The 15,313-nt window shown below is 44.2% G+C and overlaps 1 protein-coding gene across 4 annotated transcripts in view; it reads left to right on the forward strand.

Annotated features, from left to right (window-relative positions):
• Positions 1–15,313, forward strand: part of SLC4A4 (solute carrier family 4 member 4) — a 192,452-nt gene that overhangs the window by 42,230 nt on the left and 134,909 nt on the right. For all 4 annotated transcript variants that reach the window (XM_061360450.1, XM_061360454.1, XM_061360463.1 and 1 more), the window contains one exon: positions 8,016–8,089. In XM_061360450.1, coding sequence (XP_061216434.1) covers positions 8,016–8,089 — 74 coding nt within the window. Of the gene's footprint in view, positions 1–8,015; positions 8,090–15,313 lie in introns of those variants that run through there.

A 15,313-nucleotide genomic window follows, 5' to 3' on the forward strand; every position in this document is an offset into this window, starting at 1 on the left:
TGCTGGAAGTGCATTAGCTCCCTTGGTTGCTTCAGATCTGTCCAAAATGTTTTATACAACCTTGCTTTCTGTCTCTGCCAGCCCAGCATTGTGCTGGATTGGGTCTTGTCTGTCTTCCTTCCAGCAAAAAGCATGAAGCCAGCGTATGTTCTGTACTGCATGCTTAGTTGTGATGGTATTAACATTGGTGGTCCAGAGATCTGTGATGCTTTTAGAGTGACTTCGGCATCTCAGAGGTGAAGGGAAGGAAAATATGCAGCTCTAGGAGTCATGCGTTTGAAAGTATAAAGCCTGAAGGAAGGGAAAAGTTCCAAGCTGTTAGAGAAGTGAAATTAAGACGTAAGATGGTCTCATACATTTTGTTTGCTGGGGGTTATTGCTACAGAGACTTCCCCCCCAAAACAGTCATGTGGGAGGATGAGTGCAGGAGCTGCTTGCTGGGAATCTGGGATGAGGAGTCCTGGACTGTTTTCCCTGAGGAAAACTGGCTCTGGATTAGTGGTGCCACTGGGTGTGCTGCTCCACCCCACACTGTACACACTGCCTGTTCCTTTGCTGAGTGGGAAGTGGACTTAACCCCAGGAACTCCCATTCCAGATAACCTTTTCCTTTTACAAGGTGGGCTGGCAATGCTGAGGCACCCGCTCTAACATCCCTGTCTGTAGGTAGGAAACCATGTAAGGTCCAACCTACCCATCCCTTGCTTTTTGAGCCCCAGTGTAGCCAATACTCGGCAGATGCTGGAAGGATTTCCCACAGTTCCTGTTTCATAGAATCATAGAATAGTTAGGGTTGGAAAGGACCTTAAGATCACCAAGGTCCAACCCCACTGCCGTGGGCAGGGACACCTCACACTAAACCACATCACCCAAGGCTCTGTCCAACCGGGCCTTGAACACTGGCAGTGATGGAGCATTCACAACTTCCCTGGGCAACCCATTCCAGTGCCTCACCACCCTCACAGTAAAAACTTCTTCCTTAGACCCAATCTAAACTCCCCCTGTTTAAGTTTGAACCCGTTACCCCTCGTCCTGTCACTACAGTCCCTAATGAAGAGTCCCTCTCCAGCATCCCTATAGGCCCCCTTCAGATACTGGAAGGCTGCTATGAGGTCTTCATGCAGCCTTCTCTTCTCCAGGCTGAACAGCCCCAACTTTCTCAGCCTGTGTTCGTATGGGAGGTGCTCCAGTCCCCTGATCATCCTCATGACCCTCCTCTGGACTTGTTCCAACAGATCCATGTCCTTTTTATGTTGAGGATACCAGAACTATTTCTAGACTATTTCTTTGTCTAGGTTTATATAGCTGCATGTTTGTGTATATATGTATTTATGTGTGTGTGTATGTATATATAAATATAACAGAGAGAGGATTTCTTTACAGATCCTGTCTGCTACTGACTTGTAAAGTCTTGTACCCTTTTGAAAGTCGTGTGCTGAGCTGATGCAAAATCCATGCTTGTAATATTGCAGTTGTGAGTCTGTGATACCTGGTCTTATGACACAGTCCACTTAGGCACTGGTTTCTCAAGAAGAGCTCTCACACGAGGCTTGAACAAGCAGCTACTTCATAAAACAAGATTGTTTTTACATAGACATGGGTTTAGTTGAAGAGCACATGAAATTGCTCTCGGAAGTCAGCCCTTTGGAGAGGTTTTATCTACGGCTTACTGAGCCTTAGGTCATGCACTGAATTATAGATCTGTTGGGCACTAATTTTGAGTGGGGCAAACACTTTATGGCTTGGGGTCATGTTTTCACCTTAGCTCTCTTCTTTAGTCCACCCTGGATTGTGCTCTCCCCCCATGTTGAAACATTCCTGAGAATTTGCTCATGGTTTTTCATGGTTTGGTGTGGTTTGTTTTTTTTTTTTCCAAGCAAATGTTTTGAAGCAGGTTGGGGATTTCAGGAACTTTTTCATGCCAAAATCTTCTTTTTTCCATTAGTAGCCGAAACTGAAAAAATACGTAGTGATACCCAACTGGGTGGGTAAAACTTGGTCAAATAAGAAGTTGCCTGTGAGGCATAAAACTAACAAAAATATTGCAGGACATGAGATTGTCACAGAAATAAATGTCATAAAAACCCCAACTCAGATCCCCAGGCTATCCTGAAATGATAGTTTTTAGGAAAAATCTACTTGTGGGTTTAAAACCTGTCACCGTTCTGCCTCTAGAGAAAACTTATTTGTGATTTATATTTCATGCTTTGCAGAAGATGAAGCTGCAGAAATGTCTGGTTTATGTTAGTTTCAAACAGATACATTAATAGTATTTGCAGCCCAAAATCACTTCTTCCTGTTGATTGGCTCATCTCATAAAGCTCCTATGTAAATGCAATCTTGAATTCCTTTCTGTACCCTTTCCTGGCTCTAGCTACAGTCGCTATAGCAGATGAATAGGGAAGATGGCAGGAACCTAGTGCTGAGTGGTAGATGTTCACCTCATCCTAATGCAGAGAGGTCTGGAACCAAGATGCTGTGATTTCCAAACTAAGCTTGAAGGAAATGTGGACTTCTCCTTGCTGGTATGTCTCCAGTTACAGCTCCATGGTCTCCTTTAAGAGGAGGAAATGAAAGCAAACAGGCAGCTGAGTTTATCAGGTTTTATAGAGTTGTGTCATTTTATGGTAAGCAATCTAAACACAATAAAACAATGGCTTTAACTGCTACACCTTCTGTAGGGTCCAGTGCCAATATCCCCCTCGGATTTCCCTGTGTTTTGATAATGTTACTTGGTTGTTTTTGCAGATGAAAGCTTCAGTTTACTTCACTCCTAATTATTTTTCCTGATAGTTTTTTCATTTTTGGATCCATATTGAATTGGATTTTTGGTATCCAAATTGAAGTGCCCTCCTGAAGTTCTCAGATATTTAAATTGAAACCCAAATGATACAACTTGTGTTGTCAAAATAAATTCATATAATTCTTAGCTTGGTTTCAGGAAGGTGCTCTCATAGGCTTCACCTATGAGTTGAGATAAACCCTTTGAGCTCTTGACATTCCAGTCAGTAAGAGTTTTGAAAACAAGATTTAGTCAAGAACTGAGACTCGTATTTAGACCCTTTAATGGGACCTAATTTCGATCTCTGAGAACCCCTCTGTAAAGTGAAACATGTCATGTAACAATGAGATGATCTAATTGGAATTTATTAAAACCCAAACCAATAGAAGTCCATACGCCCAGTTTTCAAAAATGTCTAATTAAGACATTTTCGTAATCTGAATAGAGTGGCACAGTATCACTGAACCGTCAAGGTACCTTTTCCAGAGTGAAATCCATGTAACCTGAGATATTTCATGCAAATAACTATATCCAGGTTTGTATTCTGCTTGTTGCTGTCTGATTGATCCCAGGCACCCAATAGCTTTGGGTTTGGGTTTCCCCATGACCTTCCTAACTTGCTGACAAAACCAGAGTGTCAGTTGACAGGGGAAATATTTGAATCCAATGATTCAGGCAGCAGTGTAAAGACATAGGGCTGCCCACAGAAAGCACACTTACCCTGTGTTTGCTATGTCCTTTATCCAAAGCCCCTTTACCAAGCGTGCTTCAATAATGTAACACTTGTGTTGCTGTCATCCCTGAGAGATATGAGCAAGCAGCAGCAAACCTTTGAGTTTTCACATGCGCTTTGAAAAGACGAGTAGTCCAGAATGTGCAATTGCTTGTAATTTGGTCATAACATGATAAACTTGCAAAGCTTTCTTACTTTTTGCCTCCTCCTTGTTTCAGTACAGCATGTGCTATTAACCAGCAGCCGTGTTGTACACGTTGTGATCCAACACGTGCTGGCAGTTCCTCGGCAATAAAAGGTAGGAGTTGGTGCTGCAAAAAGGAAAAGCACAACTGAAAACAGATGAATGGTCCATGCTCCTTTAGCGTTGTGTATGTTCTGTCCTTTTCCTATGTGTCCTGCATCGTCAGAAAAAAGGGTGCTTTGGCACTTCACTTGCATTTGTTCAGCCTGGAGAAGAGAAGGATCAGGGGAAACCTTAGAGGAGCTTCCAGTGCTTACAGGGGCTGACAAGAAATCCTAAGAGGGGCTTTTGACAAGGGCAGGTAGGGGCAGGACAAGGGGGAATGGCTTTAAAGTGGCAGAGGGGAGATTTAGATGAGATCTTAGGAAGTTCTTACCTCTGAGGGTGTTGAGGCCCTGGCACAGGTTGCCCAGAGAAGCTGCAGCTGCCCCATCCCTGGCGGTGTTCAAGGCCAGGTTGGGCAGAGCTTGGAGCAATCTGGTCTAGTGGAAGGTGTCCCTGCCTGTGGCAGGGGGCTGGAACTGGGTGAGCTTTAAGGTCCCTTCCAACCCAAAGCAGTCTGTGATTCTATGATTACTCTTCAAATGTAGTTTGCGCATGCGCTCTGCATTATACTGTCTGATCCAGTTACAGCACTGGCTCTGTTCTTTGTTCCCTTTGTTCAGTCCAGAGTTTGCTGGTCTTTCTTCCTGATTTCAAAAGCCGTTTAAATGGGAAGAATTGTAAAAGCTTATCAGCAAGTAGTAACCCTTGTTTCTGGCTCCCCAGCTACATGACACCTTTTGCCGGTGTGAGTGATATCTCGGTGCAGCAGCTCACATTGCCACATCAGCCCTTATTTATGCCAAGGACCTGTTTCCCTCTCCTGTCCTCACCTGTGAGACACTTCTTAAAATCCTATTGACACATCATATCATATCATATCATATCATATCATATCATATCATTCCCAGAAAAATGTCTGGTACCAATCTAATGATGTATCAATTACTCAAGCCAATTACTGAAGCAGCTCATGTTTTTTCACTTGAGTATATTCTGTCAGATGACATGATTCATTCTGATACAGGCAGGGAAAATAGGATCCCAGTATCACTGTTATTTTATTAATTTTCAGGTTTGTTTCCAGAGCCTTGCAATAGCAACAGTGAGGATTTGGATCTAGATAGAAAGTGTCCGAATGGCTTTTTACCTTACTTAAAAGGAGCTGATAAACCAGGCTTAAACAAGGGCACGTTTCTGTTCAGAGACCCTAAAAAAATCTCCCTCTCCCTCTCCCCCCTTTCTTCTGTCCAGTGTCTTCTCCATGGTATGGTGAAAATACCTTTTTCTGCGGCAGCGCTTCACTGAAGGGACTCTGCCAGTTTTCCCCTCAAGACCTAAGTGGAGATTTTCTTGTTTCACATGATAAAGGATGTTTTCTAGCTATATTTTAGCCTGAAGAAATCCTGCAGTAATCTAAGATGGGCAGAAAAGCCCAAGTCAAGGGAGGTGGCGCTTGGGAGTCTAATCCCTGAACTCCTGCGGATTAGAAACAAGTGCCGTGCCAGGGCGATCCAGGCTCTATTCCTGGCCCTTTAAACCCCCCAGCTCCTACGGATCCGCTCTGCGACTGTTTCAGGGGAAAAGCATCAGGCTTGCAGTGTGGCTTAATCACCTTTCCAACCTGTTAAATGGGACGGACTGGTGCAAGGGAAGAAAGGTGCCATTCATTGCTCAGCAGCAAGTGGGTGCTGCTGTGATGGCCAGTTTGAGCAGCCATTACACCAGGTGCATGACACCTGGTGAATTTTTGGCAGTCCTTGCAGGCAGTGGAAATTGCTCCCTTTCACCTCTTTTCTCTCTCCCCCTTGCCATAATACTTGCTTCTCAGTTGCTGCAAACTTGGACTGATGCTGCCTGACATGACATGGAGAAACTGACCTTGGAAACCGATGGGGGATGCGCTCAGGGAATGGAGGCAAACGCCAGGGCACGTTGTGTGTGAGGCTGTTAGAACAGACTTTACGGAGTAATAAAGCACGTGTGGTTTGTGTTTGGTCTGGAAATCCAGCCCCATCTGTTCCAGATTTTTTCAGTTGTGTTTATAGCAAGTAGCTACTGTGCTGTTGTGGGGAGGAAATAAGATAAATAAAAATTGGGGTGTGCCTTCACAACCATTTCAAAAAGGCAAAAGCATCCATGAAATAAGTTCCCTTCTGTTGCGTTAGGAAAGATGTGTAGTCTTGAATAATTTAATGAAAATCGACGCTTTCGGTAAAGGATTCCATGTGCATGCCTGGGTGCTGGCTTTGTGTGTTCTCTTGGCAAGAAGCACATCCTAACCTTCGCACAGAGCAGCAGCTGCATGTGAAATGGTACCTTCCTTAAGCCAGGGAAATTTGTTCTTCAAATCCTCTGTATTCTGGGTCTCTGGCAGATAATGCAGTCAGAAACAGCCTGTGGGAAGGGGAGGTGGCCTTCTTTCGAGTGTCTGAATTGGAACTAAACTTAGGAGGTGATGCTTGTCTTTGTTTTGGGGTATGGTGCTGTATTATTTGCTGACATCCAGTGATCCAAGTGAAAAATAGGTCTTTCCATATGCTTAGTTAGTGGCTTTGAATCTGGCCTACTTCACTTTGTTCTTTATCTGTGACATGTTTCAGACTCCTTCACAGGACCTGAACTGCAGACTAAAAGCTGAGAATGTGTTCAATAGTGTGTTAGTAAAGGTGTTTGTGGTGGAGGAAGATTTGGCAAAGATGAGAATGCCTGCTCTGCTGCTGCTTTCAGAAAACCAAGGCCTGGGTACTTTATTTTGTGGCTGATTTTCATTGTTTGTTGTTGTTCAGGTCTGTGTTGACGCACATGGTAGATAACCTGAGACATTCTAATTTCTTGGTATTCACCTGTTCAGATTTTGTACTCTCCTGAATTTGAATGTGCACTTAAAAAACTCTATTGCTGCTACTGCATGTAGGAGATACTGCAGGCCAGGTTGGACCAGGCTTGAAGCAACCTGGTCTGCTGGAATGTGTCCCTGCCCATGGGAAGGGGTTGGAACTAAATGAGCTTTAAGATCCCCTTCAACCCAAACTAGTCTGGGGTTCTGTGCTAATAAGTGGAAGCAGTAGAGATGTGAAGAAGTTTTGAAGGCTTTCTGTACTGAGTTTGTCCCTATTCCATCTAGCGAATATAAGGAAAATGTCTTCATTTTTTATCATTATCCATATATGCCTGTTTCTTGCCATTGATAGGAAACGAGGTTACCGGCTTGGTCTCCCGTGTATTAAGATGGAAAGCTTCCACAGTGACTGTCCAGCAATGAGCAGCAAATGTGTGCTTAGCCTCTAAGGAGATTATTTAATATAGCTACATTTTTTCCTTTGTTATTTTATCATCTTTTTATTTGCTTGTCAAAACTTAATTTGGAACTGAACCTTGGAAAGCTTGCAGGGTCTTATTCTGTGTGTGAAATACAGCATCAGGAGTTCTGGGCAGTGTCCCAGGAGGACTTTTATGGTGTAGAATTAGGAGTCTCTGCTATACAGAGAAGCAGATAAGAGGTGGAGGGGGAAGGAGACAGCTGCTAACACCCGTCCCTGAGTGAATGAATGAACGGGTGACACACAGAAATGACTGCTGTGATGGTCTGACTTGCTATCGCTCAGTCTCTGGATAATCCTCGTATGTCAGATTTCTGTAAGGCCAGCATGTGACACAGAGCTCGCCTCCCAGCACACAAGTGTGCTTTGCTGGTATTAAGAGGCTGGCTGGAGCCATTCGAATGCGTGTGTGTCTGTGCAGTGTGTGTGCTCGCTTGTGAGCGGGGTTCTGCTGTCGTGGTCTTCTAGAAGAGCTTAACAGAGAAACTGGAATCCCACAGACTCTTGGCTATTGCATAGACAGCCCCAGAGTTGCCTGTGTGTCTACATTATTTTTAGGGAAAAAAAAAAAAGGAAAAAGGAGAGAGGAAAAAAAAAGAAAAAGAAACAAGAAGCAGGAAAAACCGCAGAGATTTGTAGCCAGGATTACCTTTTCCCACCTGTCACCACTGATGTCCTCTCAAGGTTAGAATTCGAGCTACGTGAGGCCAGCTTAAACCAAACGGCATCTGAAAGGAGCTCTATGAAGGAACCGCAGGCTCTGGAAGAACAGCAGTGCCCACAGGAACATGAACAACAGCTTGCAAGTTAACCTGCCCAGGACCTGGGCTGGTTCAAACAGCTCGCTCCAGGAGAAGTCTGAGCATTCCTTTTTTCTTTTCTATTACTACAGGATGGAGGACGAGGCAGTACTGGATAGAGGGGCTTCCTTCCTTAAACATGTATGTGATGAAGAAGAAGTGGAAGGTAAGAGACCTTGGACCACTTACAGTTTTGCATATAAGATGGGCATGGTTGGATAGCAGGTAAGAAGGGTGCCTTTGTTCTGTCGAGTAATTAATCTTAAAATTGAAACATCAGTAAGTTTTATTGGGGTAAAACTGACCTGTTAAAGAAGAGGATTTTGTTAAAGAAATCCTCTTTTTCAGCTGAGGAGTGCATGTCATTGTTGGTTGCTGGCACACGTTTCCACTCCCCAGAGAGCTCCTTTTGCAGTGCCTTCCACAGTGGCTGTGAAATATCAGAGCTGTTTGTGTTTCTTTCCTCTATGAAAATAGTTTTTATAGTATTGCAGATCACCTGGAAGTGCTGGAATACAGTGGCAGATGTCACAAAGGGAGATGTGAACTGAAAAAAACAGCTGAATTTGTACAGAGTGTCGGGGTGGGCATAAGGCAGCAAGCGGATGTTTGCCTGGGTGATGCTTTTAGCTTACGATGCATAAAGAGAAGTTTTTTTGCTTTGAAAAGGAACTTTTTAACAGAGCACAGTTTCCTCGCTTTTTAGGAAATCCTTTGAAAGTGCTTTATTTTCTCTCCAACTAAAAATGTTGTGACATCCCAAAGGTGGAAGCAGTTTCAAGAAATTTAAGGTTGTTTGTGGGAAATAATTAAGATGATGGGAATGAATTATTTCCAGCAGATTCTCTTTTTCTTGGTTTCTGTGAATCAGTTGACTGTGTGCTTGATAAACTCATGGGGGAGAAGGAGGAAAGGATGGTGGGTGCCTAGAAGGGAAAGGAGGCCAGTGCTAGCATTCCCTTAAGTCTATTATTTTGTTTTAATTTCTTTATTTATTAACAAATGCCTGTGGCTTTTTGGTTTAAAATGTTTTGAAAGCTGTAGGGTTACAACTATGTCATTGTCACTGGCAATGGACAGTGAAGGATCAAGAAGTATGAAAGAAAATTTTCTCTGAAACGATGAATTAGAGTACATCCAGCAAATGAAACCAGTCCTTTCCATCAAAAGGCCTGAGTTTTCTTCCTCTCTTGGAGGTGCACAGATTATTCTATTGAGTAATCTGTGCTCAGTGGCTGTAAATCTTTGTGTTGGGTTTAATTAGGCCATTTGCTGTCTGCAGGGTCAGAATGACAGGGGGTTTGTATTAGCCTTTTGCTCATAGAATAATTGACACTTTGGCACAGCAGAGACACTTGAGATGGGAAAGAGGAAGAGTATTTCTCCCATTTTACTGCCTTAAACATAGCCACATGCTGCTGGGGTGTGTATTGCCCCTGAGTGAAACTCCTGGAATATGACACAACTGGTTTGTGAGGAGTAGTGTGGGAGTGTCCATTGATCTGTCTGCAGGTGCCTGAAAAAGGTTGTGGTTAATACTTAAATTCACATTTGTAAATGTGGTGTGTTTATCTCCATGTTCTGATGTAGATATCCTCATTTGATGTAGTTGGGCTAACAGACCAGCTGCAGTGCAGGAGAAGGAGAAGAGGAGGTGAAGCAAGTATTTCTAGTTACATACAGCAGCCTCTCAGAACTGTAGCTGCTTGTCTGTGCCTTCAGAGAGACTGGGAGCTGTGTAACCAGCTAATTCCCTCGCGTGTGCTGAAGGCAGTGCCTTGATTCTCATCAGGCTTCTGCGAGTAACCTGGCTACATCCCAAAAGGTGCTGCTGGCTGTGGTGGGGCTAGGGTTTATGCTGTAGCATCTATCAGGGTCACCATGAATGCATGGTGCATGTATGGTGAGTTGCTGCTCAGCCACTCCACTCCTCTGGACTAGGACAGAATTCATAGCATACCTGGCAAATATGGGACATTACCACAGTGCCAAGTAATCATTAAAGGCACTTTGAATAGATCTCATTTGCCTTAGAGGGGCAAATTTCCAACCTAATGGTTCCAGAATTTGAGGCATGCCTCAGCTACATCTACCTTTCTGCACAGATACGTACCCTGTATGTAAGTACACTTAATTAATGTATGTGTGTACCTAATGTGCACACATGCACCCCATGTACAGTCATAGTCTGCCTGTGTAGAGTGAATTATAGACTTACAGAATGGTTTGGGCTTGAAGGGATCTTTTAAAGACCATCTAGTCCAACCCCCTGCCACATGCAGGGATGCCTTCCACTTAGACCAGGTTGCTCCAAGCCCTGTCCAGCCTGGCCTTGAACACTGCCAGGGATGGGGCAGGCACAGCTTCTCTGGGCACCCTGTGCCAGGGCCTCAGCACCCTCACAGGGAACAACTTCTTACCCAATCTGAATCTACTCTCTTTCAGTTTAAGGTCTAACGGAAAGGTTAAAAAGATCCAGTGAAGGGGCTAAATGAAATACTGGGTAGAAGACCTTTGGCTGACACTCGGTGCAGATGCTTTTAAGTCTCTCTGCTAGATTTCTGCACTGCAAGTGGAGAGGGTTCAAGTCGAACAGAGTTTGTCTAGAGAGACCTGAAGGTGTTAGCGGAGCTAAGTGCTCTCCATTTCTTCAGCTACTTTCCTGTCATAGTTATAAATTGCTTTTCTAAAAGGCTTTGAGTAGAAGAAGGTAACAGTGAGTGGAACTGTTACCTCCAGATGTATTTTATTTTTCTGATAGTTTTTATTTTTAGCCTACTTTCAGGAGGAAACAGCAGACAAGAGGAGTCTCTCTCGACCCCTCTTTCCATTCCTCTTACAATAAGTTTTTGCACCTAAAAGTCAATATTGATCAAATTTCTCAGGAGGGCTCTTTAAAGCTACTCTTAATTTCAGTAAGTTTGTAGGAAAACGAGAAACTGAGCAGAAAGGGGAGATAATTTTATTTTCCCTCTCTCTACTAAGGAAAGATGTTGCTTTTTGAAGAGGGGGAAAACCAGGCATTTCTGGTCAGTAGGATGCTGGGACATTTTCAGCATGGGGCAGTTATCATTCATGCCATTGCTGAGTAAATGTAATATTAGTGGAAACCATACATACCTGACAAAGGTATGTCCTTGGGAGGGCTCAGCTGATTAATTCAGTGCATGTTACTTATAAAATCACAGAATGCTTTGTGTTGGAAGGGACCTGAAAGATCATCTTAGTTCCAGCCCCCTGCCACTGGCCATCATTGATGTTGAACTTAAGTACCCAGAAATGTGACTTGCTGATGATACAAGGGATCTGCCAGGGTATGGTTTGGAGTGTGGAAGGAGTGCAAGCAGGAAAATGTAGGTTTTCTTGGGAGACATAGGAAGAGGCACTGCCCTAAGCTGAACCTCCTGTGCAAGAAATCCATTCCCATTCATTTTGAGCACTGCATGTTCCTTTCCTTGAAGGTAACGATGTCTTGCTGTAATGCCAATGTGAGTAGTGCTGGTATGTGTGACATAAACAGATTACTTAATAACCAATTTTGCAAGAGGGGAAAAGTAAAGCTCCACCTTATCCTTTGAGATAAGGTATTCTTGGCTCTTTAAGCCCAACTTCCCCCGGGCTTGCTACTGCCCTGACTTCACAGCAGGGTGGAGGATGCTTGATTTCAAGTCTGACAACTCCACTGCTGGAAGGCCCCAGGAGCATTTTGACTGCTTGTATTAGGAGTTGGGTACCAGCATTCTTCTCAGGTGTTTTGTCAGATGATTTGCAAAGTAAAGGTCTAGAGCGTCTCTTACATGTTGCTGTTGTAGGAGTGAATTCAGGAAACAATGCTGTTGCATGGGACACTTTTTCACGTGTCCTGTTATGAGCTTTACTACATAGAGAACCTAAATCAGGGATTTTATAATGACTTTCTGTAACTACTTCTTCAATCCTAGCTGACTGCTCCCCATGTGTTCCTCCTCCTCGGTTTCTATTCTTGACCCTGTTGTGTCATTACTATTTGCTGGTAGAAGGCTGTGTGATGCCATAAGCCTGAGATGATTACTTGGTGCTTGGATCAATGAAGAGAGAGGTTGAAAGGGTCAGGAGAACTGTGAAAATCTTTACCTTTATTAACAGCCAGCAGAAGGTAGGAGAAATGAGCCCTATTTACCCAGTTCCTTTGTTTTCTTTTTCTTCTTGCCTCTCATCCCCACCCTCATTTTTTGATCCCTGACTGTGGGCAGACCTTTGCCATTGTCATAAATAGCAAGAAGACCTGTTTCATGTCAGTTAGAGTTTTTAATTGCTTCTGAAAGAAATATGATTTAAAAATAAATCAGACAAAGTCTTAGCACAGAATGTACTTTATTAATATTCTTTGGTACCTTTAATTTATATGAGGAGATAGAGTAGTCTGTGTTTTGCTTTAGTAAAACTGAGTCGGGCTTTGCTGATGCAAAAGCAAGACACTGAGGACTTGAGCACTGCCTTTTTGCTCTCTTTCCAAATGGCAGCTGGCACAGTTTGGGAATGGCAGGCACGGATTGGAACCTAAATGCTGCCCCATGCAGCTAGTAAAACCAAAATGGGTGGTTTGGATCTTCTCAGTTTTAAATTGTCTGGATGAAAGGCTTCAAATTAGCTGCTCCCCAGCTTTAATTCTCCCTGACGTTCGGCAGGACACTGAAAAGTGTTGTTAACTGGTTTGCCATAGATGAAAAGGACTCTGTGACTTCACTGCAGACTTTTGAGAGTATGGTAAATCCCTGTGGAAAAGTTGGGAGAGGTTTTCGAGTGTTAATAAAATCAGTAGTACAAATGCTGTGAGGTCTGGGAAATATAAATCACTCATGAAGTGGTTCATACATTTTTGTTGTTAGGATAATATCACTTTTGGGTCACTGGTTAGCTTAATGCTAGTAAATCATAGGGTCACAGACTGGTTCGGGACCAAAGGGAAAGGGACCTTAAAGCTCATCCAGTTCCGACCCCCTGCCATGGGCAGGGACACCTTCCACTGGACCAGGTTGCTCCAAGCCCCGTCCAATGTGGCCTTGAACAGTGCCAGGGATGGGGCAGCCACAGCTTCTCTGGGCAACCTGTGCCAGCGCCTCACCATTCTCACAGGAAGAACTTCTGCCTAATGTCTGATCTAAATTTCCCTTGTGTAAGTTTGAGCCCATTACCCCTTGTCCTCTCACTACAGTCTCTGATGAAGAGTGATGAATCTGTGAGTATGTTTGCTACTGAGAGTTTCCAGCAGGCATCTGTGTTCCCCATCCCTGCATGGGGATACCATTCTGGTCACTGCAGATGTGTTTCATTTATTGTCAGGTATCAGCATTAGCTTTCAGGTTGCTGGGGTTGTGGTAGAAGGTGTTGATGTCTGCCTGCACTGAGCTCCGTGAGAAAAACTGCACTCCAAGTGCAGATGATGATAAACTGATTTTACAGAAGGTGGTGATAAGTTGGCTGTGCACACAGAAGGAATGGAGAAAACGTTGTAAGAACAGCTGAGTCAATATGTGATGTGGTTTGCCTGTTGCGAAGGGAAGGTGGTATTTTCTTTTAGGCAGTGGTAAGTTTTGCACTCACACATGCTGTGCGTGTAAGGTAAGTGGCAGGGAAGAAGAGTGTTCCCATACCATTCCATATGATGTGGCTGTCCCATCCCTGGAAGTGTTCAAGGCCAGGTTGGATGAGGCTTCGAGCACCCTTGTCTAGTGGAAGGTGTCCCTGCCTGTGGCAGGGGGTTGGACTAGATGGTCTTTAAAAGGTCCCTTCCAACCCAAACCATTCTGTGATTCTATGATATGATTCATTCTGGTAGAGATGGGCTTTTCCCCATCTCTGATAAGTTTAGAAACAGTCATCAGCTGAGGGCCATGCTGATTAGAAAGGTGGCCTCCCTTACAGCCTGTGGTGAGATCAACTTCCCTGAGTGAATGTTTTCGGTACCTGGACAATCCTGAAGCTGCTGGTCCCCATCAAGAGAGAGCAGGAGCTTGGACACCGTGCAGCAGTCTAGTTGATGGGTATGTCCCTCCATTGTCTCAGTGTGCTCATGGTAATGGCTCTACAAAGGTCACTTTTAAGCCCTCTCTTAATTTGTGCTTCAGTTCCTGTAGCACCTGTGCAGCGTTAGTGTATATACAGGCTGTTGGAGCAGTTGTGCAGCTGCTGTTTATGTGATGGTTTGGTCCTCTTCTGGGTCATTTTGGTTAGGATTCAAGTCTAGGCTTGTTGAACTGTCTTCTCCCACCCATTGTATATACCTTCCTCTGTCCAACAGCTCTTTTTAAGGTACATTTGTAGTGGATATGACAGCTCAGCAATGAGATTGAAGAACTGAGTCAGGCTGTGCTCAGATGTGAGCCCCAGATGTGCTGATCATCCTTCCGGAATTTTTCGGAGGCATTTAAAATGAGGAAGTAACACAAAACGTGTTGGGCAGGTCCAGTTGCAGTTGTAAGGTGTGCAGTGCTGGTGTTTGCTCTGTTTGGCTGCATTTAGCAAACTCTTGGTGTGGTTTTTGCCTGTTCACTGCATGGACAGATTTTTGAGAGTTGTACTCATGACATAAATCAAGTCATAGAGACAGCGAAGGTAAACGGCAGAACCCACTTGGTAAACAGGGAGAGATACTGAGGTAGAAAGTGGAAGGTACCTGACCCCGTGTCAGGGTTGGGTCCCTTCAAGCTTGGCCACGTCAAGCAGCCACAGTCTTCGTGTAGCTAGGGAACACAGGAGTGTCCTTCCCTCTCTTATCTGTGTGCCCAGACCTAGTGGAGCTGGGCTTAATCTGGAAACTGATGCTAGGGCTGTTTCTATAGCTTGCTAGGATAACTGCAATCTGTACACTAGTTCAGTCAGCCTTCATGAAGGTCTGTCCCTTCCTTTCCTTTGGGCAGTTGGGAGGACTTAATATGAGCTGCCTGGCACTTGGCAAACCCAAGGAAACAGGGTGCTGGCTTCAGTAGATCTCTGCCTGCCATATTGCAGTTAAATATCTTGGTTTTGTTGCTAACCTGTGCCCAGCCTTTGCTGTTTGTTCTTCAGGCTTTGGACAACATGCTGCTCTGTGTGGTCATTGAGTTCAGGCTTGGAAAAGTCAATGGTGTTTGCTTCAAAGTTTAGAGGGTAGATTTCAATGGCATGCTTTCCTGCTGCTGGTGTCCAAGTGGTAAAGCAGCTGCCAGCCTCTGGGACCTAGCAAACAGTTTGAGGTTCTCTCACTGAGATGGGCCAGTTGTTTATCGTGGGTTTTATTGGAGGGTGATCTAAAGCCTACCTGTATCTACGAGCTTGATATCTATGTTCTTGATGTAGAAGTACAGCTTGGTATTTCTGTAGACAGCCTTGGTAATTAACAAGATGGAAATATGGAAAATGAGGCTAAGGT

Source organism: Neopsephotus bourkii, unplaced genomic scaffold (genome assembly GCF_033783945.1).
Source record: "Neopsephotus bourkii isolate Nb327-2 ecotype Australia unplaced genomic scaffold, CSIRO-AGI_Nbou_v1 NB_107, whole genome shotgun sequence".
Taxonomy (NCBI): Eukaryota; Metazoa; Chordata; class Aves; order Psittaciformes; family Psittacidae; genus Neopsephotus; species Neopsephotus bourkii.